The sequence below is a fragment of the Drosophila tropicalis genome, unplaced genomic scaffold, assembly GCF_018151085.1.
Source record: "Drosophila tropicalis isolate 14030-0801.00 unplaced genomic scaffold, ASM1815108v1 contig_158, whole genome shotgun sequence".
In the NCBI taxonomy this organism is placed as follows: domain Eukaryota; kingdom Metazoa; phylum Arthropoda; class Insecta; order Diptera; family Drosophilidae; genus Drosophila; species Drosophila tropicalis.
The window spans coordinates 5,047,107-5,072,877 of NW_027172602.1; the positions used below are offsets into that span (position 1 = coordinate 5,047,107).

The 25,771-nt window shown below is 37.1% G+C and overlaps 3 protein-coding genes across 6 annotated transcripts; 2 read left to right on the forward strand and 1 right to left on the reverse strand.

Annotated features, from left to right (window-relative positions):
• Positions 1–159: 159 nt before the first annotated feature.
• Positions 160–2,414, forward strand: LOC137587467 (histone-lysine N-methyltransferase Su(var)3-9-like). Its single transcript, XM_068303894.1, has one exon. The coding sequence runs from the start codon at positions 460–462 to the stop codon at positions 2,260–2,262; it is 1,803 nt and encodes a 600-aa protein (XP_068159995.1). The 5' UTR covers positions 160–459; the 3' UTR covers positions 2,263–2,414.
• inaE (inactivation no afterpotential E) lies at positions 2,401–24,233 on the reverse strand. Of its 4 annotated transcripts, XM_068303891.1 has the most exons (15): positions 24,039–24,233; positions 21,847–22,089; positions 12,297–12,391; positions 12,120–12,226; positions 11,943–12,047; positions 11,787–11,877; positions 11,219–11,428; positions 10,726–11,145; positions 10,146–10,670; positions 9,952–10,093; positions 9,784–9,888; positions 9,600–9,727; positions 8,571–8,594; positions 7,551–7,683; positions 2,401–4,793 (listed from the first exon to the last, which is right to left on the reverse strand). In XM_068303891.1, the coding sequence occupies exons 3-15, from the start codon at positions 12,389–12,391 to the stop codon at positions 2,763–2,765; spliced, it is 4,116 nt and encodes a 1,371-aa protein (XP_068159992.1). In that variant the 5' UTR covers positions 21,847–22,089; positions 24,039–24,233; the 3' UTR covers positions 2,401–2,762. The 4 variants fall into 4 exon arrangements, with proteins under 4 accessions (XP_068159992.1, XP_068159991.1, XP_068159990.1 ...); XM_068303889.1 differs by lacking the exons at positions 11,787–11,877; positions 11,943–12,047; positions 12,120–12,226; ... (1 more) ...; positions 21,847–22,089; positions 24,039–24,233 and adding an exon at positions 5,899–5,922 and having other exon boundaries at positions 2,404–4,793; positions 11,219–11,396; XM_068303887.1 differs by lacking the exons at positions 11,787–11,877; positions 11,943–12,047; positions 12,120–12,226; ... (1 more) ...; positions 21,847–22,089; positions 24,039–24,233 and adding an exon at positions 5,893–5,922 and having other exon boundaries at positions 2,404–4,793; positions 11,219–11,396.
• LOC137586787 (galactose mutarotase) lies at positions 15,760–17,117 on the forward strand. Its single transcript, XM_068302944.1, has one exon. The coding sequence runs from the start codon at positions 15,809–15,811 to the stop codon at positions 16,988–16,990; it is 1,182 nt and encodes a 393-aa protein (XP_068159045.1). The 5' UTR covers positions 15,760–15,808; the 3' UTR covers positions 16,991–17,117.
• Positions 24,234–25,771: the final 1,538 nt, after the last annotated feature.

A 25,771-nucleotide genomic window follows, 5' to 3' on the forward strand; every position in this document is an offset into this window, starting at 1 on the left:
GTAAATATCGATAAATTTTTTAAAATTTGTAAGAATCGTAATTTTAAATTTAAAACAAAAACTTTACCTTTTACAAATCTGTCTTGTACATATTACTTTAAAATTTGTAAGAATCGTAATTTTAAATTTAAAACAAAAACCTTACCTTTTACAAATATGTCTTGTTAATATTACTTTTTTTTTTTTTTTGTCGCTTAATAGAAACGTTTTAAAAACCGTGAATTTTCCATCTATATTTGTTTGGTAGCACTGGCTACGAGCTTTACCAATCTTGCAATTTTCAACACTGACATATTTTGACAGATTTTTAATGATGTACCATTTAGCGGGAATGCAAGTTTTAAATGAAAAATTAAGGTTTTAGTTATATCCTGTGCTACGGCCGACGTGGGCTTTAAAGAGAGAACGCCCAGCTTTTTGTGTATTTTAAGAAGTGTGATACAAAGAAACTTTTAAAACATGGCCACTGGTAAATCGCAGGTTAATTTTCGAATCCACACAAGAAGCATGACTTTGCAAGCTAGCCAAGCAAAATCCAATTTGATATCGTTGGAAAAGGTACCCAAAAAGAATACAACGTTTAGGGTGATGAAACTAAGAAATCGGAATATTAAATTATCTCTGCCCTTGATACAACAAAGTGATATCAAGAAGCCAAGGACTATGACGAAGGCCCAGAAGAGGAGCAAACAACAGCCAACAAATCTCGACGATTCAGAAACAACACGCGACTGCAGGAGCAATTCCTTAGGCAGCAGTAGTGGCTATAACAGCGTTTCAGATGATCAGCAGCTACCAGAATCTCAGGGGCCACCACCGCAGCAGGACACGCTTCCATTGATGCGGAACGATAATCAACCGTTGCGCAAATCTTTAAGGCGTCGCCGCTTTACTCAGTACCAGGTAGTGGTGGCATCTTCTACTGGGGACAAACCACTGCCGCGTCGCCATACTCAGTACACGGAAAGGGATCCAATGATGATGGCCAGAGGTCAGCGGCCACCCAGTGGCGAATATACAGTGGAGTTCATTGAATCTGTTGAAGTGATTCACTGCCAGCCCTTCTTTTGCGTCAAATGGTTGGGCTATGACCAAGATACCAATACGTGGGAAACGTATGATAATCTGGTGAATTGTGCGGCTCTGGTTAAATTTGTGGCAGACAAATCAAAATTATATGAGCGATATATAATCCCCCTATCAAAGGAACTGGAGGCACAGTTGAAAAATGTACCCAAGACTGATAATTTCACCATGATGCAGATTGATGGCTATGATCCATTAAAACTGCAAATAGACTTAATTTTACTGGCCCAATACGAGGCGTCCGGTAGTCGGAGCTTAGTAAATCGTTCACGTATTACCGAAAGAGCTCTACTTTGGATGCAACTGAGGGACATGCATTTGCAAAGACGCCGCCAGTTGAAAACATTGGCACAGTTTGAGAAGATTATTAGTAATGCCGATAGGCCATCGCCTGGTATCAAAGTAGAGAATAATGTGGATCTTGAACGAATCGATGCGAATTACGTTTACAGCAGGAAGAATATTTGGGGATCGGGTGTGCCCGAACCAAGAGCAAGTCTGCTGGCCTGCAAATGTTCGAATATCACAAATGGAAAACTATGTTGTCCATTGAGTCGCTGTTGTGCTCGTTTGGCCAATGAACTGTTTGCCTACAACAAGGCAACGAAGCGGTTGCGCCTCACACCTGGTAATCCCATCATTGAGTGCAACAGTTTGTGCTCCTGTGACTCGACGTGCCCCAATCGCGTCGTGCAGAATGGACGGCGGCTGGAGTTGGTTCTCTTCAAGACCAGCAATGGATGTGGCTGGGGTGTACGAACTGTCCGTGCCTTGGCAAAAGGGGAATTTGTTTGCGAATATATTGGTGAGATTATAACCAGCAAAGAGGCCGACGAACGGGGCAAGTTATATGAGAATCCTAGTTGCATTTACCTGTTTGCTCTTGACTACAATTTGACCCAGGATGAGGAGTATACTATCGATGCCACCAATTATGGCAACATCGCGCGTTATCTGAACCATTCATGTGATCCCAATATATCTGTGTTTCCATGTTGGATTGAGCATTCACATTTGGCCCTGCCTCGTCTAGTTTTCTTTACCGTGCGCTCCATAAAAGCTGGCGAGGAATTGTGTTTTGATTATATCCAAAGGACTGAAGTGCAGGATATACCCCAGTCGAAGCGCATTAAATGTCTTTGTGGTGCCAAAAATTGTCGTAAAGTTGTATTTTGATAATCGACGTTGATCTCACCCCACCGTATTTTTGTTCCATCTGGCAACGCCAAAGAAATTTCAAACAAAAGAGCAAGCCGTTATTATTTTTTTTTCTTGTCTTTTTTTAAAACATTTTATTAAAACTTTCTCATTTGCTTGTTTTTCTCGAATTATATCAATTTGGTTTTTGGCTGCACAAAAAATATATATGTATGTATTTGTATTTATATATATATATATATATAAATATGATGTATGTATATTGCATTTATTAAATATTAAACGCCTTGTGTTAACGCTAAATGTTCCTTAGGTATTTTGTTGTTGTGTTTTCTTTGTGGCTGGATTGAAGGGGGATGAGTTGGAGAAGGACGGGTAGGAAGAAGGTATTCCAATAGAATATACATATTATTTTCTCATTTTTTAATTTATGTATTTTCATGTATGTGTGTGTCTATGTGTTTGTTTGTGTTTTTTCTTTTTATTTAGGTACTGCATTCAACTACATTTAGAATTATTCAAACATTACTTTCGTTATTATTGGCGGATGCGGAAGTTTTGCCAGCATTTCCGCTGCCTGTGCCTGTGCCACTGCCACTGCCATTGCCGGCTGCCACTCGTGTACGGGTGAATTTACTAATGGACAAGGGAGAGCAAACGGATCCTGCTGATGATGATGAAGTGGCTCCTGCTGCTGCGGCGGCGGCAGCAGCGGCGGCATCTAGACGTATACTATTCCCAGCCGGATAGACACAGCAACCTTTGCGTCTGCGTCCAACCGATGGCGATGGCGAATTATTTTTATGATTATTTTGTTCTAGTTCACCGATTTGTACTAATATGGACATGGGCATGGCAAGATCCTCGCTGCCCGAACCTCGCGGAAAGACAAACTCTTCGGATGATAGACGCTTACGGACTCGGCCACCAACCACGTCGGGTCGCTTGCCATTGCCATTGAGTGGCGAGGGCGAAGCTGGTGCTATTATGGCTGGTGGTGGTGTCTCCATGGTGCCATTGCTGACAACACCGACTCCAACTCCTCCGGCTCCGGCTCCACTTATCAGAGGAAAATGTGATTCAAGAACTCCCGGACGCATCAGAATTTCATCTAAATGATGGCCACCATTCAGATTTAGAGGTGCTGGCTGTTGTCTGGGTGTGGCAAATTTTTCTAGCGATGAATTGGCGCTATAGAAACTGGTATCAGTGGAGCCCAAGGTAGCAGCGGCTGCAGGAGCCAAGGGGCCAGCCGATGTCGAACACAATTGAATGGGATCATCAGCCAAGATGTCACTATCACTAAAGGTTAACTTTTTGGCCGGTAGTGGAGCTAAATTTTCATGCTGATCATCAAGCTGATCGGCTGACTTGGAGCTTATGCCGGCGGCAGCACCCCCAACGCCACCAGGAAGCTGTAGCCTTTGCAGGCTATGGGCGGATGCAGACTCGAAGCTATCATCGCTCGAGTCCAGACTACTATTGTGATGCTGATGCAGACGCTGATGGTGTTGCTGCTGCTGATGATCCGGAAAAATACGTGGAAATGTCACAAAGACACGTCCCAGACGCTTATACTGATCCAGATTGCGACTGTCATCGGCGCAGCTGGCAAGATTTTCACTAAATTTCGGTGCCCGTCTCATCACCTTGGGTGTGTGCAACTGCGATTCAAAAATATCCTCTAATGGCACTTTGGGGGCACCTGCAGCTCCGCCGGCACCGCCCATATTTTGTAGAAATCTTTCAATGCTATTGGCCAGACTGATAGGGACACTTGTGCGCGAGGAAACACTAGAGATTTCGGATAAAGTCTCGGGGCTTGCCAATGGCGCCAGGCCATACCAATCATCATGAAGCAAATCCACACCAGCTGCATCCGATGCTCTACGCAATGCCACCTGCATCTGGGTGAGAGGCAAGGAGCGTGGCTTACGCTCCGAATGCTGTCGAAAGAGAGGCAACGTCAGATCAGGCGGCGGTGGTGGAGTTAATGCCATGTCAAAGGCCACCGCCTTGAAGCGAGGTACTATCACTTTCTCCACCACCCCCTCTTCAATCAGCTCCCCCTCTTCCAGCTGCTGATCATGATTTTGCTGGTATATCATTGTGGCTGCCGTTTCCGTTTCACTCATTATGGATGGACTCTGACGCATGGCGACTGTAACAGTGGTAGTGATGCTATCGTCCAGAGCACTTGATATGTCATATGGCGTCGGTGCTTGACTGCGTCCTCCAGCCAATGAGGAGGACTTACTACCGCCACCGCCATGGCTAATGCACATTCTATGCTGTTCGGTGGTTGTCGCACCATTCGTAAAGGATGTCTCCAGACAGACCTTATGCTGTGCTGTCGGCGTCAACAGGATGCAATTGCTTAGATTCGTATAGGAACTTTGTTGCTGCTGCAAGGATTGATGAGCACGTTCATCTGGCATTAAAAAACTGCCGCCTCTTGAACGTTCTGGCTCCTGTGGTTCATTGGATGTGGTGGAGAAGGCATTGGAGGTTTGCCTTTGGGGTTTACGTGGACCACTCGTCGTTACAACCTACGCAACAGTAAACAGCAAATGAATATATAGGGAAAGAGAGGGGAGAGAGAGAGAGAGAGACAGAGAAAAATCGCATTATATATATGGAGGAAATGCTATCTGATGTGATAATGATATTGAATACATATAATGGTATTAGCTTAAAAATTGAGAACTTTTATTTTGTTTTGCTACTAAGGATGCAGAAGAAATATCAATTTATCAATAAACTGTATATCGATTAGTTGATCCTTTAATAGGACATTTTTCTTTATTGATCTGCATCCCCAATAGAATGTAGAACATACACATCATAGAGATAGAGAGAGAGAGTGAATCAAGAGCGAGATATATAGTGGAAGATATTTATATGTATGTATGTATGTATGTATGTATTAAGGATATATTTTATATGGCTCTGGATAAGTACGAACGATTATATACAAGTTGAAAACTTGACAGCGAGTGATTTTTGAGAGAGAGCGAGTGTAAATGACATAGCGTTTAAAGTACAGTTGCGTCAAAAAAGCATTTTGTAGTAATAGTTAGTAGTTAGTAAAGTGGTTTTAAGAGGATTGTGGGAGTGGAAGTGGGTGTGGTGGTTGTCGTGGGCGCGGTAGGGGGTGAGAGGGTGAGGCTAGGTATGGTATGGTGTCTATGTGATTTTTTTTTTTTTTAATTTTAGATACAGTTGCTTAATTAATTAGTTCATAGTATACATCATGTACAAAAAAATTTGTTTACATTTAGACAAGAGCGACAAAAACAAAAATCACATAAATCATACGAGGGGGAGAGAGAAAGAGAGAGAGAGAGAGACAAATAGAGAGAGAGAGTTTTATATATGTATATATCTATATATTTATATATAGAGCGAGAGAGATAGAGAGAATTGTAATTTGATTCGACATTTTATTTTTTTTTTTTTTTAATTTGAATTGGAATTTAAAATTTGAACGAGAGCAAAATGGAAAGTCTTTTTAATTGATTTTTAATAGGCGGGCGGGCTGTACCTGGTATCTGTATTTTGTGTTGTTGTTAGAGTTGTTGTTGTTGTAGTAGTAGTAGCTATTGTGTTGTAATCATTACATTTACGATTAGTAGTTGCTGTACATGCCTTTACCGTTCGATCTCTACAAGACACGACCTGCACACGACACACACATATACAGGGAGAAAGAAAGAAAGAGAGATAGTGAGTGAGAGTGTGAGCGAACGAGCTAGCGAGCGAAAATAGAAAGTGGGGACAGCATGTGACAGAGAGAGAAGTCACAGACGAAGCTGTCGTTAAATTTCATATACCCATACATATACATATACAGGATTCTCTGCATTATCATTAAAAAAAAAATGAAAGGCCCACTACCTCTTATCCTTATTTTCCCCAGACAGGTGCAGCTCTTTTCCCATGCAATTTGGCCTAGTTCTGTTATGCAGATGAATGATTGGGCAATGAGGCGACAAAATTAAAATAAAATAATATTTTTGTTTAGAATAAAAGAACTTACCAAAAATTAATTTTAACATTAAAAAATATCTCTCATGTTAGAGGAAGAAATAGAATTAGATATTGATATTCTTGATATTCTTGCGGAGTTGGGGTTATTAAAATTAAAACTTCATCAGCGTCTATATTTTGGGAGTTCACGTACCCAATATGGTGTCTACAGCTCTTATAGTTCACGAGAGTTAGGTCATGATACAGACGGATCGGACAGCTGGTCATAAACTCGGCTGTTTATGCTAACTAAAAATATATAGCATACTTTTTGGCACTACTTTGGTGACCTTTTTAGCCTACCAATGCATGGTATAAAACATAATTTTAATATTTCCTTATAATCGGCAGAAAGGAGACTCTTTCCTTAAAAACGTAATATAATTGATAGATGATTTTAAGAATGGCAACAAAATATAACAAAAATTTATAATAATTTGGTAAGAGCAAAGTAAAATATAACAAATGAAAATTATTTAAACAACATGTGGTTTATTGTTTTTTTTTTTTGTGGTAATAACCTTCAAATCAATAATATAATGAGATAGACAAAGTACATTTTATGAACTTATCTAATAATAAATAGATAGACAATCAAATAACTTAATAAAAAATACAAGCGATTCGTAAGATATTCCGTTTAAAGTCCACTTATATGGAACTGACTGTTGATAGTTTTTTTTTTGTTTTTGGCTAAGTATCAGCGGTTATCAAAAATTAAGGCTCTTCACATACATACATAATAATAAAAAGTACAAAACAATAAAATAAAATTATAAGGAAGCTAAATAATGAATCAAAAATCCAATAGAGAGTGAGAGTAATGATAAGCACCCTTTTTTTTAGGTTGATTTTGCACTGGTAATGGAAGGGTTATTGGGGGGTTGTCGTTTTACTCGATCTCTGTGTCAGGTGGTAAGATATAAGGATGGGGTCTATGGGTCCAGGACGATACATTTAGTATGCATACATATCTATACGCTCTGCGACAACGTAGAGGACAACGACCACGAAGACATATTAATACTTAGTCAATATACTATATATGAAATATACATTATTATAATCTAATTAAAGAAAATTTGTGCAATATTCTATATATAGTATATATATACATATGTATGTATATATAGTATTTTAATTTTCAAACGACGAGATGTCAGGAAGGTGCATCATCCGATATATGAATTCCTTATTTGGTCATGGGATCAACTGGCTGTGGAATAACTATTCACCGAGGATGTACGTTCATGTTCATCATCAAATTCCGAAATTACCTTCTTGAGTGCAGCAAGAACCTTATCGGGCATATGATCCTGTAGCATCACAGGCGATATGAGTACTTCATCGAAATCTGTGGAATCGGCCCATATTGCCTGATAGACCGGTTCACGATTTTTGAGAACATTTCTGTAAGACAATTGAGATTTTGCAGTACTTTTCGTAAAATCCATAAGTTGTATGTGTTAATAAATATATATGTATGTATATAAATAGATAGATACTTATAAGATATTTGTAGATGTATGTATGTATGTAATTTGTATGTCCTAACATATATTATTTGAAGAGTTAAGAGAAGATCATGCTTGGTATCGATCGAAAATCCAAAAAAAATAAAATAAATGAAAGACCAACTTTAAAAAAAAAAAATCAATATATAAATAGACGAATTTATGTATTTACTCGCTGTCCATTATAATCAACGAGACACTAATCTAGGGAAAAGTAACGAGTGACAGTAAGACAGAGAGAGAAAGAGCGCGCGAGGGCGATAGGCGGCGAGACCAAGAGAAAGGGGCTTGGACGAAAGGGAACAAGTAGATATAGTTTAACACATGCTTTATCTCATGCAATTTTAAATTGTTCACTACTTTTGTTTTAATTCAGTTAAGATAGATATATCTTATATTAACTATTTGTACTAATTTTTATAAAATGTTATATTTTTTTGTTCTTTTAAGTATGTACACACACGCACACACAATAAAAACTAAATAAATATTATATAAAATAATAACAAACTGAATAACAATACAAAGTTGTGTAAAAGAGAGAAATAGAGAGAGAGGAGAGAGAGAGAGAGAGAGAAAAACAATAAACGAGTTGATTTTAGATCTCATCAAACTCTTGATATTTTCCTTGCAAATCCATATACAATAGTTTATGTGTAAAACTTGTTCAAAACTTGCTACGAGCTTGAGATATCAATAATTTATCTCCTGGCACTCTAATTTCAATAGATTTTGTCGTGTATCTTATTTGCAAGTGCAATGTGTGTGTACTTTGTCGCCTACCTCCAACCACTGTCGTATTTTTGCCTGAAAATAAGTTAGGAAAATTATCTAATTTATATCATTATGCATAAATTGAAATGATTATTATAGTGGATTGGGGAGGGCGGCAAAAAAGGAGAATTGAATTTCGAGATGTGTGTATATAGTCAAGAAACCAAATTTAAATCAAAATATATCCCAAAAACAAATTATTCCTATTCAAATCGTATACATACATATATTGTAGTCATTGTAGTAGTAGTCCGATTCAAACCTAAATTCATGTAATTTACTTTACAACCATTTTGAATGGTTGTGTAGGGGCTCATGATTCTAGCTCAAGTGAGTAAAGGGCTGGGGCATTTAATGGGCATGTGAGGAACTCTGCCCCTTGAAGTATGCAGTAGGTTAGTAAGGATGAGTAAGCTTTCGTATGTCTCTTGTCTATAAAAATGGTTTACTTGGATATTATTCAAAAAGGTAAATTCTTAAACTGCATACTTTAGGAGTTAAAGTTCTCCCACCAAGATCTACATAGACCTAGATCCGCCTATGCGGCGACTATACTAGCCTTGTCCAACCCGGACCTAGACTCACATTGAGACGTCATTTCGAATACATCACTCAGCATCATTCACCTGCAACTGCAAAAATGATTTTACATTTAACTGATAATTGTGTTAAAAAGTGAACAAATAAATATGTGAGTCAATCATTTTTGTTTGTTTGTGTCTACACATTTTGATCTTGGTATAAATCTATCATATGAACTACCTAATACCTAGTAATTATGGAAGAAGTTTGCTGCAATAGCTGTAATTTTTGAGGTCGATGATCTTTCAGTACCACTTGATCAACGAAAACAAGTAACATTGACTTTTTTTCATAAATATTTGTAAATTTTTCAGTCATATTTGTTCTTTGAACTGGCCCCTAATCATGTACTTATATATATATACATGTATTTTGTGTGTGGGTTTGTTATTTGGCATAAAACGAAATGAAATGATAAGAAGAACTTTCAATTTGTGATTAGGGTCCATTACTCACTCATCTGGCTTGGGATGATGACGCACTATGTGTATAATGCGTCCGGGCGGATATAAGGGCTGATGCAATGTTAAAGCTATTGAGCTATCCGTGGGATGGGCACTAGTCGAACGGGCTGTGCCGCGCTCCTGGGGAAAACAAATAACATTCAAAAATGAGCATTCTATGTGAACATGGGACTCACCTCTTGATACTGATTAATGTGGGTATCTTGACCGGACATATTGACCACTGAGGTGGGCTCTGGACCACAGCCACAGCAGATGACCGAACAGGAAATTGTTTTCCACTACAAAGCAAATGAATAGTTATTAAAATTGCCAAGATACATACATATATAAAGGGCAATCACCTTGGGATCGACACTACGCTGTATGGCATTGATGAGATCGGCACGCAATGCCTCCATTTGATTCAAGCCAATGCGTGGCACCACATCCTTGCCAAGGACCACAGATGTAATAAACGATTTGGAATACTCCACCGCTGGCATGCTACAAATATGAATGAGTATACACGAACACACAAAATGAACTCTTGGTTTACCTTAATAGTCCTCCTGGTGGCGAATAACTAAAACATTGTAACGTTGGATGCTCTGGCTTTAGAAGTATGGCCAAAATGGCCGCTGTTCCAGCGCCTAGAGAATGCCCCACCAGGACCAAATCAAACGTTTGCGTTTGCCTCTCCACATTCCGTTGCAATGCCCTCTCAATGAGATTCTCCTCTTGCAATTTATTGCGTATATAGATAGCTGCTTGCACCATACCCTTATGGCCAAGCCAATCGTCACGTGGCGGCTGCAAAGGCAGCACTTCACCCTCAGCATTCAGATCGGTTAGTATATCCTTCATGCTGAGTGTGCCACGTATACTAATCACAATGGCCTTTTGTGTATAATCAATGGCCACAAAGAACGGCGTCTCACCAACATCCACATGATATGTGGCATAGACGATATCAATGTCACCCAGCTGGAGAGTTTTCTTTAGAGCCGCATAATTGCAATAGCAGCAATTATCTTGAATCACTTCCGTATCATCACCGCTGCCACAACAGCAGCCAAAACATCTAAAACGAAAATGCAATGCAATCAAATGGACAGATGTGTTTTTCTCATACTCACTTCAATTCGGGCACCAAATGCCACATTTTGCTGCGATTGATTATCACATACATGGGCCAACCGTAGGCGCCCTGGGCAAAATACATATAATGGATGACTGTTTGAAAGAAATCATAGTTTTTGGCATCATTCAGTGCTAGGAACTGTGTACGCTCTGTTATGGGTACACCGCTAAGGAACTCATATGTTCCATTCTTGCGTTGCCGCACAATCGCCTCCCGCTCCAATCGTTGAAATTTACGCAATAGCACAAGGCCCGCCACCACATCCGATGGCACCACATCCAATTCACGAAAGAAATCGCTCAATAGACGTGCTATATCCGTAAATGAGTTACGATTACGTTCCGATGTGCCCATGCAACAGAATAGCAAACGACAGCGATGATCCCAGCTGTCTTGATAGGCGCGCATTACTTTTCTGTATAAAAAAATGAATACGAAAAATGAATTCTGTCTCTCACTCTCTTCAAGGAGGGAAGGAATCTACTCACCTTTGCCGCCAATTGCGGTTCATGCTATTGCTGCGCTTATAATTGAAACGCGATTCAGTCTCACGCATGGAACGTTGATATTTCTTCATTTTCACCCAGGAGCGACCGGCGGCATCGAAGGTGCACCAGATGGTAATCAATGTTATTAAAACCAAAGCCCAATTGCAAATGATGATGGCTAAGAATACAACAAATTGTTTAATAAAAACTCTACAAAGTATTTCATAAAATTCAATTACCAAAACCTTATCTCATATATCTCAACTCTTTTTTACTAAATTTATTTATATTCAACTTAAAGACACAGTATGAATAAATCCAACTAGTTAGTAGTATTTAACAATTGAATAAAAAACATTGGAAACTTGAAACTTTTACTGCAGTATCTACATATATAGAGTTAACATTGAAAAAAAAAAAAAAAAAAAAACATATCTAAACTCACTAAAACTTTTCTAGTTCCTTTAATAAATTCGTAAAATATTGTTAAAGATTTCTGCAACTCATCCTTTTTACCAAGTCTTTTAAGCCAAGACAATTTCTTAAGTTTTCACTCACCTATATATACTTTTTAGCCTCATCGATGGGGGCATCGATATAGTAATGGGATAACCATACCGAACCAGCCACTAACCAACCAATATCAAATAATATCACCACTGTAATGATGAAAATTCAATTATAGTGCTCAATAGATAAGATCAATGGAGAGTGTGTTACTCACAACTCTTAAGGTATATCCATATATTGATCGATGTGCGAGCTTCGGCATCCAATATGCTGCCGCGCATCGAAATCACACATATTCCTATTTCTACGCATATTGAAACTGTCACAGGGAACAAAAAGAAAATGGCAAATAATTATTATAAATTGTACACATATGTAAATATATACTTACAAAATAGTATTAACCAATAGCCTATAAGATGATAGAATAATAATTTTATACTTAATATTCGTGTATTATATTCAAATACAATCAACGAGACGCTAACAAGCACAAAACTGTAAGGAACAAGAAATTACACGTATAAAGAATATTCATTTAGACAAAGTTATATTATCATTTACTAACCATACAAAATGTATCGTCAAGAGGAATGCCCCTGGAACCACAAGATCATCAGAGCCCACAGACCAGCGACGTCTGAAGACCACAAGTCCAGGCATCTGTAATAAGTCAAAAGAAATGATAATGATAGAGAGAAAGAGCGCACAATAAGTGAGAATTACTGAATTGGGTCATCCATACTGAATTATATAATTAAGAGAGACAGAAACCCCTAGTTAATGTCCATGTAAGTATATATTCGATATACCATTACATTGGCCTTTGAATTGCTTATACCCTGTAAAAATTTAAATTACTAAAATTATTTCAACTTATTATTATTATTGTTTATACATATATGTATTCTTATTCATTTTATGTTTCAAAAGTTGTTACATTATGATTACCCCTTCAATGCATCATGTGGTTATATCTATAGAAATTTTATCATATACAAACATATTTCTGAACATTTTTGGTAAAAAACGTATTTAGTCACATTTTGTCACTCCTCCAGCTGACTCATTCAATCTATACTATATTTTCAATATGCCTGCATCAAATATAGGGTATTAATATGGCGACAAAGAAATTTGCCATTATGTACATATGTATATATGTATGTATAATGAAGAAAGTTAAGGAAAAGCTTGCTTGCAAGTTAGCAGTGACGGATTAAGCTAGTACGATGCGCCAAAAAAGATTTTCTTAGAATTTTTGATTATACCTACATTTTTGGTTAATCAACCTTTTTCTTCAGACTATATTTTGGCCACTGTCTTTTCTTAATTAAATATGCCTGCTATATGGCTAATCCGGCACTGCGAAGTAGGCTGATAACTCGGAATAGGTTTAAGCTCTTCCAACCTCTAGCAGCGCCCCCTGTTACTTGCCATACAGACAGACAGACATATAAACGAATGTGATATTAATAATAAATCATTAGTTTAGTTATTAGTTCTCTCTCTTTGGTCAGGTGCATTATACCTCAACCGATGCACATATTGATTTCTGATCCATAATCAGCACAAACAACCAGCAAACTTGAACCGAAATCGAAATGAACCTTGATGTATTAATTTATGATTAACAATTAGCTATTAATTCTATTCATATACATATGTACATATGCATGTATGTATGTAGGTGTAGTCGGTATACCTAACTATAAAGATAATGAATTATAATCTATAAGCACACTGAAACAAAAATAGCTTTTTGTTATTGAATGTTATAGAATTTATACTAATTGTTTTCATTAAAACTAAAGAAAATATAAATATCTAGGTGTAGATTTTCCCCCTCATTTATTGTCTCCCAGGAATCCCCCACTGGTCAGAGGCGAAGTTTTTCTTAATTTCCCCTTGATTTTGGTATGAAATTCAATTCAATTATCTTTTTTTGGCTAATATATGTACATATGTAGAGCCCTCTGGGGCTATAGACTTTGAATGGCTCTAATCACTTATCAAACCCTCCATCAATAATATGCGAGTCAGATTTGGCAAATTAAATTTTATCAGTAAAAACATTATCATTTAGTGGGTTTGGACTGGTTCGACACATATATTTATAGTCATATCTTTGAAACTAATTATACCTTATGTTAACAGGCGATAAAATCAAACAAACTACTTGGTCATCATGAAGAACCACTGCTAGTCCCTCTTTCCCCTCTCTCTCTCTCTCTCTCTCTCTCTCTCTTGAGTCATAATGCCATGAAAATTAAAGACAAAGAAATTGACAACATGTTTACTTACTTTAAAATTTGGTAATTTTTTTTTGTCGGATTGAATATATTTTTAAAATCACTGACCAAGTTACAAATGAAGAGGTAGACGGAGGACTGCAGCAAATGCAATTGGAACTGGAACTGAAACTGAAACTGGCATTGCCATTGGCATTGGCCTCGATTGACTTACTTACTGTAATTTTGTTTTTTTTTTCTGATTTTGCTAGCCGACGCTGACGAGCAATGATTCTGCATTTATTTACACATTTTTTTTTTTTTTTTTCTATTTTATTTGTTTGCCGTGTGGGCAATGAGCCATGGCATGGATAGAACGCACAACCAGCCAATTGACCCTCTACCCTTCCCGTTCCCCGACCCACATCTATGTGGTATACCTTCTTCACGTGAGTGACAGGCGGTGTGAAAAGCCACGCATGTTGGTCGGTTAGGAATGGATAGCAAAATTCAATTAAATATGTGTCTGTCTCTCTCCGTCCCTGTGGTAAGTGGTGAACCTTGTAATTTTCTTTTGGCTTTTCCTATTGAATAATTATTGCAATAGCAATAACCTAAGTGGAGAGAGAGAGAGAGAGAGAGAGAGAGGAACGGGCCAACTTTGGCCATGCCGCAGTTTTTGTACCCTCGCTAGCTTTTAGCTCTTGATTGTAATTTCTCTTAATAATAATTACTTAAAAATTGGGCAATTTAACAGAATTGTAGTTTTTAAATTAAGAGAGTAATTTTGAGCCAAGCTAACACATATGTATAGGAGGTTATCGATCTTAATATTATCGCTTAATAGTAGTCGTAGTAATTATGGGTAGATTTTATCATCCGCTTAGAAATGATTTTAGGGGCGGTGAAAGCTTTAGATAGTGTCTAGATAGGCAAGAAATTGTTCGACTTTGAAAGGTTTTCGGATTGTTTGCCTGCACGTGCCCTTAGTTGCCCTCTCTCTTTCTCGGCCATTCAAAAAGAGGCGTGGTGGTGTTCACTTAACGCATTTTTGGTCTGACTATTGAAGGTGAACCAAAAAAATATATACAAAAATGAAATATGACATAAATTTCAGATATTTTACAAAAATCACGCTGACAATTCATTTAAATTGTAATATTTTAATGTATTTTTGGTATTGCAAATGAGTTTTTGTTTAGGACAAAGGTTTATACCTAATGACAGAGAATTGGAAGAGACAGCGGAAGTAGAAGTGAGGTTACAAATTAAGGTGTTTAAATACCCTCACAAAATGAGCACATACAAAATATGTAAAATCATTGTATAAACTAAAAGTTAGCATAATTGTTAAAGTTGAACAACTACATACCCCAATGGAAACGATCGTGGGAATACTTCAAGAGCCTTTTGTTAATTTGAGAAGCCAAAAAATTCATTCGATTTCGCCAATTTAAAGCTTTGCAAGGATTTCATTGTAGAATATTACGTATACGCGATGTAGGGTATACAATAACGCAGCCAAAAGTCAAATTAGTTGAATGTTTCTTTGTTTATATATTTACATATGTTAATTTCTATAGTTTACTCAATATACGCAAATCTATGTAGTAGTAACCTGTGCATGTGTGTAATCAAAGACTATAAATAAATTCCACATGCATTATTTGTTTGATTTTTTGAATTTATGATCTATCAGCAAACAGTTTTCTTCCATTTGCAGTTTAATGTGTGTGTTTTTGGAAAATTTTCTTCCATTGTTTATCTTTTCGACAGTTGTCAAATTTACTCAATATTTTTCTTTTATTTAGTTTTCAAAATTTCACCCAAAAAAAAAAAAAGAAGCATAATGGCTAAGGTTGTTGAGGATATATTTGGAATTGCCATTAATCCGCTTACGAATATGGCTCAGGTAGTAAGACGATATACGATATCGAACACGAATCGTTTGTCGATATCTGTGATTCAATTGGGTGCCAGCATACAATCGATATATATGCCCGACGCCTATCATAATGTCGAGGATGTTGTCCTGGGATTCGATGATGTGGCAGGCTATTTGCAGCATAGTCAATCCCAATTTGGATGCACCTTGGGACGACTCAGCGGTCAGGTGGCCAACGCAGAGTTTATAATGGACGAGAAGCGAGTTTCGGTAACGAAAAATTTAAATAACAAACATCAGACCGATGGCGGTTTTATTGGTTTCGATAGCATCATATGGGATTTGGATCAAATACGTCCCGATGGCATAACGCTTCGGCATATGTCCGATCATGGTCATGAGGGCTATCCGGGCAAGTTGACTGTATTGATACACTATACCATTGACGATGACAATCGTTTCTATATTCGTATCGAGGCGAGGACAGATCGTCCGACAGCTGTCAATATCAGTAATCACATATACTTCAATTTGGCCGGCCATAAAGCAGGTCCCGAAGGCATTTTCGAACATCGAATGGTTGTGGAAGCAGATCATATAATCGAACTTAATGCCGAATCGTTGCCAACTGGCAGATTTAAACGAGTCGATGACACCATCAACGATATACGTTTGCCTGTCTTGATAGGGGATCGTGTGCGACGATTTGAGACTCAGGCGACTCAACCAACACGTCATTGCGAGGTCTGCTATGCCATGGACAAGGAGTTCGATGCGAATGTTACGAAGTTTGTGGCCCGATTTTTGCATCCACCATCGGGTCGTCTTATGGAAATCTACAGCAATCAGCCCGGCTTACGTTTCTCGATTGCCAATGATTTTCCCAAAGAGATGCGTGGCGATGACCCGATAATGGGTAAACAATGTACCCGATATTGGCAATATTCCGGCTTTAGTTTGCAATTGCAAAAGTTTCCCGATTCGGTTAATCAATTGGATTTCCCCACTGTCTTTATATTGCCAAGTGAGAATTATTTCCATGAGACAGTATTTCGTTTTGGCATACAAGAGTCATGGAAATGTTGTGCCGAACCTCATGAGTTGGAGCAAATGGATGCTGAATTGGTACGAACATCTTATATATAAGAGCGAGAAAGAGAAATTGATATATACATTTGAGAATATTACAAACAGTCAGTCAGTCCCCCCTCCCCCTTGTAAACCCACCGAGAAAATTTCTATTAATATACGGAAATTTTGTTGAAAATTTGTGAATTCCAACCAAAATCGCTTTTACTCGCTCAGTTTTCATCGGTTTGTGTTTGTTAGACGGCTGGGGCAAGCAGAAATGTACAGAGGCGGTTTTACAGGCTGGCTTGGCCGACCTTTTTTGCCTCCCTCCATTATTTAGCCAAACCAATACGTATACGCACTGTGGAACTTGTAGGTTTTCTCGTTAATATAGTACGTATCTTTCATATCTTTCACTTTACTTTTGGCTTTGCTGTTGCCTTCTTTGTGTTTTTTGCACATAACTTTTGCTACTTCAGTCTACCCTAGGCCTTGGTTAAATCCGCCACTGTGTATGTACATAGTTTTTTTTTTTTTTGGAATTGCGTGACATGGTTCGCGGTCTCTCTCCCTCTATCTCGCTCTTTCTCTCAGTGCTAGCAATTAAAAAACATCAACCTAAATGCCAGCAAAATGCCGACACTTTGGCGACCCCACCAACAACACGAGAACAGCCAAGTACATTTGCATACAAGTAGTAGAGAGCCTGCCTGCGCTTTTTCCGAGGCGTGTAGGCGAAAAATAGGCGGCAACAACAAGGCGCTAAATGAGTTAGGCCTCCCCAAAAGAAACAACCCTCAAAAAAGCCAAATACAATGTTTGTTACCCTCATTTTAACCCAATAGTTAAAGAGACGACACTTAATCCCATGTCTAATGCCAAAAACTTTTGAATTTCCCAATTTTTAGAATGTGTATGTACATGTAGTTAACCTTTTCTAAACAATATTCGAACCCTAACGAACTTTATTTAATTTACTTTTTCGATGTTTTTAAGTGCAGCAAATGAAATAATTCAAGGCATTGGACCTTGCCTAATACGGAGGTTATGTACCTAGAACACAACAAGTTAAGCGAATCCATGTTATACGAAACACGAGGCATCATACAAATTAAGGGATTACGTTCCAGAGGCTAGAGACAACTTGTTAAAGGTCAACACACAGGGTTTTACACAGCAAACGGTTCTAAGGTGCTTCTATCAGTTACTTTAAGATAAAACCAATTCTTATTGTCAGCCAAATTTCTATAACATACATATGTCGCCATAGATTTGCCAAAAAAAATTCCTTATCTTCGAATTCTTTACCAACATTTAACTAAAGAGCTGTTGTTATTGTGGGTACAAAGGATTTAGTTAGTGTTTAAAGAGATACAGCTAAGCAAAAGCGAATCATACGATTCTTTAAGAATTTTAATAAATTTTTATATCTTGAAAGCCCCTTTTGATGGAATTAGAGAGATGCCATGACATCAAATTGATTTATACATATATGTATTGGGCTATATGTACTTATGTGCGTATATATAGTTCATGTATACTGCGGATTGATTTGCACATCAAAAAAGAGGAGAAAACACAAAAAAAAAAACGTAACAAAGTTGACAGAGCACATATCCTGTGAATGTGGCACGGGGGGGTCATTGAGAGGAATAAAGTTGGACCCCACTATAAAAGCAATGTCACATCGTCATGCACACACACACACACACACAAACATACAATTGGAGAGGCCGGAAATCAACTAAAAGGCCATGCCAAACAGAAATAGCGAATAACAAAAAGAGAGAATGAGAGAAAAGAAGAGATAGAGTCAGTTGAGTAGGCAAAAAGGAAAAAGTTGCGACAGGAAAGTATTCAACAAAAAGAATAAAATAGAATAAAAAAAAATACAAACAAATTTCAATAGCAAAGTATAGCCTTATCAAATACCCTTAAAAAGCGAAGGGTTCCAGTTTCAGTTCTTCCAATGACGAAACAAATTATAGGATCGATTGTTCCCCTTGGGCGAAAATTTAGTTGAGATTTGGCCTAGAATTGTTTCAAATCAAAATGTAATCATTTTCATTAATCGATCAAATAATAAGGATTAGTTGTAAATACTCTAAAAAATCTACTAAATACTTTGTTGGATTTTTCGCTAATTAGTTTTATATTAATTTAAAACTGATTTTTTATGTAGTAGCCTTCTCCTGGGATTTAGTAAGGCTTTCTTGGGCCCCTTTTCTACGCTCACCATTGTCCTATTAGCTGAATATTGTATTTATATATTCGTTACTCAAACAGTTTGATGAGTTCAATGTATTCTTAATAAGGCAGGGTATTTGTATGTGTACTATGTTAAAAACCATTTTATGAGACGGACAAGAAAGAGACAGCGAGAGAGGGAGATATAGAAAAAACTATTGTATATAACAAGGCGGCTGAACATCAGTAGAAAACGCTAAAAAGATCGAGCTGTTAATAGGAATGTATATATATCCAGGAGCGATCATATGCCCCTCATATGACCATATGTATCTAACGATTTGACATTTTAAGCTATGCTGCAAATTCAGGGTATTCTTTTCACATGGCTTTGTGAAAATCCGAGAGGAGGGCAACTGCTGCAAGTGGGGATGGGGCATCGTTTTCTCTGTGTGTGTTTTATCTAATTTTTTGTTTGTTTGTTTGCCTGTTTGCTAATACCGACAGGAAATACGTCTAAATTGCTGCAGAAAAATGTTGCCTCTACCTTTGTTGTTAGCTTTTCCTTTTTTTTTTTTCTTTGCTTTTATTTTTAGCTTCAAACAATGAGGCAAAGAGTTATCTAATTGAATGACTCCTCTCTTCCTAGACACGAAAATCTTCTCTGTGTACATGAAAAAAGTTAAGTAAACAAATTGTAGGGTACAGTAGATACCCTGCACCTAATAATAGTCAGTCTCGACGTTAAATCAAAGGAAACCACGATCAGCATCGAACTACTGGGTTTATGTATATTCCTAATCAAGATCGAGGTTTTTATACAGAATTTTTCCAGGCTATTAGATCATATAGAGCTCCAAAATACTTTTTATGGGATTTTTGAGACTTTCACCAAAATATTTTGGTCACTTTCCAACTAATTTCAAACAATTATCAGAATTTAGTATATCTTAAAATGGAGATATGTACTTGACTCGATAATTCAACGATTATTTACGCCAGACAGAATGTCTGATGGATCGTTAAGCTCTTGCATGCATTATGTAGTATATCAGATATTTATCAATCAAACTTTATAAAATTTTAGAGATAAGATAACAAAAAGATACCAAGAAGGTACGCCCCAGGGGATTGGGAGGCGGGGGCCAGCAATAGACATCTGGGAATTGAAACTGTTTTCTAATGTAAAGAGAATGAGAATAATCAGTTGAGCAACGGGATCTTTTAATTTGTGTATTACAATGGGACAAGGAAAATCCTCTAAACAAAAAAAAATTCGCCACAGGTTGCCCAACGGAAATAGCAGGCGCCGTACGGACGGGCCGGAGATTGGGGATGGGGTAAGCACTTTGTCGCCTAACAGCTCAGACATTTCTATGGGTATAATGTAAATGTGTAAGACGCACAAGTGTGTATAAGTATACACATACACACATTCAGAAGTATGTGTATATCCTTGGAAAATTTTGTAAAAAGCAAAATCATCGTCTCGCCATAGTCGATTGTGTTTTTGTTTTTCGTTTTTTTTTTTGGGTTGTGTGTCAAACAGACAGTGAAAGAGACAAGCCCAAACAGAAGCGGAATCAGTCAAAGAACTTGACAACTTATCGATGATTTTGTTGAACATCTCAAGATCGATGAATGATCTAAAAGGTATCTTAAGACGACAATAAAACGACTTAAATCGGGGATAAATCTCTTTAAATGAAATCCACGATGCAAAGCCTTTACTTAATACAAAGTCGACTGATTCTCAATTATTCCATTAGAATGGAAAATCGGGGTTTCCCGGTCGATTACCGAGTTCAGTTAAAGCGTTAAAAAATCATTCTTTTGTGAGGATATTTTTCTAAAATCTAACATTGCATGAAAGAAAAGTGTTCATTCTCACCTAAGAAATTTTAGGGTCTTACCTAGCTATGTTTATTCTGTGACAAGTCAAAGTCCGCTCCTGCGCTTTAGTTTTTGGCTCTCTCTCTCTCTCGTGATTTCTCTTCCTGTCTCTGTATCTCTGTAGCCTTTCTGGAGTGGAATATATAAAACAGCCATGGCCCATAAGACATTCTCTAGCAAGCACTGGAGCCACTGTTCGTCCTCCTTGTCACAACCCCTTTGTCGCCTCCGTAGTCGTTCCCAAAAATAACTAACCCTCGAAATTGTGTGTTGGGCCATGTTACATTACAACGGAAGTTGACAAAAAACAAAAAGAAAGGAGAAACACTAGGACACTGCATCCTCCGGCTTACCCCACAATCCCTGCCCTTCTCTTTTGGCTGAACTCCACCATTGACCAACACATTGTGTTTTTTCTAACGGAGTTGTGTCCTTTTTTTAAAGTCACCATGGGGCTTTTTAGCAATTTTATCTATTTTTAGCAGTTTGTTTCTTTCTTTGGAAATTTATTTGCGGATGTCGAAAAATATAACCCAGCTGGCTTGTATATATGTACATATTACCATTATTGTATAATTTTTTGCATTTTCAGCCGAATCAGAGAGATGTGTTACAAAAATTACCAATTTACATTAACATCTCAATCAGTTAATCCTTTTTTGTTCGATTTCCTGTGTTTTCTTTTTGGGCCAAAATGCCCAGCTAATTCTATTAATTTGTTGACTGACTACTGATTTTTAATGTTTAATTTTTTAAAGTTAAAGTTTTCTTTGACACCAGAGAAAAGTAGATTTTATGTATTTTCCAATAACTTAAATATGGCACTAAATCTGAAGTTTCTCATTTCTTACCGCAATTTGTTGCCAGCGCCACACCGACGCTGGCTGCAGTCAGGCGCCGCTGCACGATTGATTCTTTGCCCTCGCCTCACGTTGCTGGGGAATGGGGGAACAGGTAATGCAGGTAACTAGCTATCCGGCTGTCGATGCGGTTGATAAAAGTTGCTTGCCTGTTTTTTTCTTTTTCTTTGCTTTGTTTTTGTTTTATTTTTTCACAAACTCATCTTCATATTAACACAATTTGCTTTTGGTTCACTTAAACAAAAGAAAAACGTTAAAAAAAACTTCCGAGAGGAAATATTGCGGACTGAGCAGAGCAGCAGTAGACGGGTAAAGGTAAACTTGTTTTTTCGGTTGTTGTTGGCTTGTTAAAGTAGGTCGAGAAAGTGAAATGGAAGTCGTTCTGAGATACAGCTTTGGTTTTTTTTTTTTATTTTGCTTGATACACTTGCAAAATCAAAGGGTATATTTAGTTTTGTGAGACAATATGAGTAATCTATTTTTCGGAGATCCCTCTGTGGATCCGGTTAAAATCAAAGTATTGCATTGAGTTTGATCAGTTAGAGTAGTTCTAGTTCTTCTATTGTGTACCTTAGTAAAAATTATTATATTTGGTATACATTTAGTGAAAATAACTTAAGCAAACAGAAAGTCTATATCTAATGACTTCTAATTCAGTTAATGCTGATCATGTTGACAGGATTCTGTTTACAAACCATCCAGATCGTTGCCGTGTTTTTCTTTGGTTAGCTTAGAGTATACAAACTTTGGCATGACCAACATTCGCCCAGCCCTTTGGTGTTTTTTTGCCCCCGCACATTTCAAACGAAACGAGACTATTTGAAGTCAAATTAGATTTTTAAGTTAATGTTCTCATAAATGATAGCTACTTATACATATATATATATATACATATGTTTGTATATATGTAGAGAGGTCTTTTCCTCTAAAGCAAAACTACTTGACTATTCGATCTATAGTTGGTATTATGGTTTCTTTAATTGCATTGAATTCATAGATTTCGTCATTCTAAATTTAAATTCTGTTTGCTCTTTCAATTTGTAAAGCTTTCTTAGAAATTTTGCACTCCACTTTTTCTATACAATATTAAATAGATTTACTAATATTTTCAAATTTAAATAAAACTTATTGTTTCGGAACATTTTGGTGAGGGTGGAGTGGAAAGAGAGAGAGAGAGAGAGAGAGAGAGAGATAGCTGGCTGGCTGGCTGTACCGTTGTCTAAAGTTTCACTATAAATGTGTGTATTGTTGTTGTTGGGTGGCTGCTCTGCTCTGCTCTGCTGCTGTTGTTGACTGCATTTAATAAGCTTGATGAGCGTGGCGCCGTTATGAACTTTCACGCGGCTGCTGCTTTTGCCATCTATCGGCCATTTACCGGTGTGGCGTGGGCGGGGAGGAGGGTTGGGGGATTTGGACTGTGTTTAGGGGTGGCTAGATGACACGACGTTGACCGGCCACCGTTGTTGCTGCTGATGCGTGGGCATCGCAATGTAGCGCGCTCACACGTAACCTTAATCCCGCTCTGATGGATTAAGTTGCCTGGAATGGCATGGGATTCAATTTCGATCGATAAAATGAAATTGCAAACAAAATAAAGGAAACAAAATCAGAATAACAACACACAAAACAAGTCCTTGTTAAATGAATAGAAAGTTTAGTAAAATTCCGAAATTTATAGAATTTTATTTGTTTCACTTTTCCTATGCCCCGAGCTATTTTCAGTTTTCTAATTTGAATATACATATATGTATATGTATGTATATGTATCTACGCTTTCGTGTCTATACATAAATAAAAAAAAAAAAAAAAAACAACAGCAAGAACGGCAGCAGGCAAAGAAAGATGAAGAAGTAGGATAAGATGAAGAAGAGCAGCAACCACCACACACACACACACTCCGCTACACATAGACATACTCGCACAACCACCAAAAGAAGTAAAATTTTAGTCAGGTGGGTTTGGTTTGGTCCATCAGCATCCAAAGAAATTTTTTTTTTTGCTATTACTATACTCTCTCTTGTCGTTCCGACGCACCACCATTTCAAATCTCTTTGCCCGCCTCTTTAGGCAAACCTCCCACCGCCCGACGATTTTTCACGTTTGTTTACGTTCTTCCGAATCCATTCAATTTTTAGCAAACAATCAACGAGGAAAAAAAAGTAAAATCTTTGAATGAACTTTACTTTCAATTTTCGCCATGCATTGATTAACACAGTTTTTCTTTTTACATATTTCGCGTGTTTCAAAGAAATTACTTATTTGCTGATTTTTGTTTTTGTGTTTTTTGTTTTCCTCCTTTACATTTTTTTTTTTTTTTTTTTTTGTAACAACAAGCGCGAGTCAAAAGTTTATTTTTCCATCCACCCGAACGGGGTGCAACCGCGCGCAACACGGACCAGTGTTGCCATTTTAGCTTATTTCAAGCTAGATCTAGCATATTTCAAACCTCAATTGCTTGAAAATTTCTGAAAATGCTTATAGCCTGAAATCTAGCTTATTTTCTATTTCAAAATGCTTATTTTAGCCTGAAAAAAATTTGCTCCCAAAACATTGTTTTTTATAATTGATATTTCTTTTTGAACGCGTTTTGGTTATTTTAAGAGCGTAACTATGAGGTATTAAATAAATTGCAAGTTTTTTCGGTTGAAAATGTACTGCGAACAACCAAAAATACAGAAGATATTATATCTTCAGTGTGAAGAAATAGATAAAATTATGTGCCAATTTGAGAAAATTCACCTAATTCCATGGGAAAATACAAGGAATACTATTCAGTTTTGGGCTGAAGTATTAAATTATAAAGATGCGGGCCAAAACAAATCCTTCGAAGAAATTGCATTATTTGCAGTAAAAATCCTTTCGTTACCGTGGTCAAATGCGGCGGTTGAACGTGTGTTCAGTCAAATGAACGTTATTAAAACCGAGCTGAGGAATAAAATGAATGTGAAAACGCTCAACTCAATATTAAGCATACGGTTTGTTTTAAAAATGTTTAATTGTTCAATGTATACTAATCAATTATTTTAGCAGATATGGATTGCGTCGTCATGGCAAATGTTGCCATAACTACCAGCTGCCCAAATATTATTTAAATTTAATCCGTACAGCCGAAAAATATTCGGACTCTAATAAAGATGAAGAAGTGGATGAAATAATTCCATTTATTTAACAAAAATTCTAATTTATCTGGTGTTTTTTTGGTTAGCTTATTTTTTAACCGATTTTAAATTTTTTTTAGCTTATTCTGTTTTTTTTTTGTAAATATAGCTTATTTGGACCCTTAAAATCTGGCAACACTGTTGATAGGGACACGGAAAAAGTATCGATTATGAAACCGATATTTTATATTCGATATTTCTGTTTCGATATCTATATACAGTAAAATCCGGTTATAACGACGCTCAAGGGACCGGCGAGGTCGTGCTCGTGGAATTTTTCTCTTTCGTTTGATACCAAAATTATGTAGTTTAAGCGCGTTTTGGGCCCAAACAACCCGACAAAGGAGTCCGACATGCGACATCGAACATCGAACGGGACTTTTTTTGCAACTGAAAGCTGCTGAATTAACAAGCCAAAATAAGCTAAATCCTAGAAAAACAGCTGAAAAGTCAGCTGATTTTTAAACGTGTTTTTATTTCATAAAAAACATATATTTTCAATAAAATTTCATATATATGAAAAATAAAACGAAACCAAGAAAAATTTAACCTTTATACATTCATTTCAACGATATTAAATCTGCTATTAGATTGTCGACAGACCCTTTGGGCTCATTATCTCAATGTTTCTCAGTTTCTATAAATTTAAGGCAGTTTGGAGAATATTTTGTAATAAAAGCAACATTTGTTGTGTCAGCGCAATCTGGATCTAGAATTTAAAACATTAGTTTTGGTAAATATGTACTTAAGCTACTCGA

What these genes read in the sequence shown, in the direction of transcription:
- LOC137587467 (XM_068303894.1), top strand. Translation starts at nt 460, where the DNA reads ATGGCCACTGGTAAATCGCAGGTTAATTTTCGAATCCACACAAGAAGC.
- inaE (XM_068303891.1), bottom strand. Translation starts at nt 12,391, where the DNA reads ATGCCTGGACTTGTGGTCTTCAGACGTCGCTGGTCTGTGGGCTCTGAT. An exon ending in TTGACGATACATTTTGTATG is followed by an intron (nt 12,227 to 12,296) that starts GTTAGTAAATGA and finishes TGTTCCTTACAG; the next exon opens with TTTTGTGCTTGTTAGCGTCT. An exon ending in ATGGATATACCTTAAGAGTT is followed by an intron (nt 11,878 to 11,942) that starts GTGAGTAACACA and finishes TCATCATTACAG; the next exon opens with TGGTGATATTATTTGATATT.
- LOC137586787 (XM_068302944.1), top strand. Translation starts at nt 15,809, where the DNA reads ATGGCTAAGGTTGTTGAGGATATATTTGGAATTGCCATTAATCCGCTT.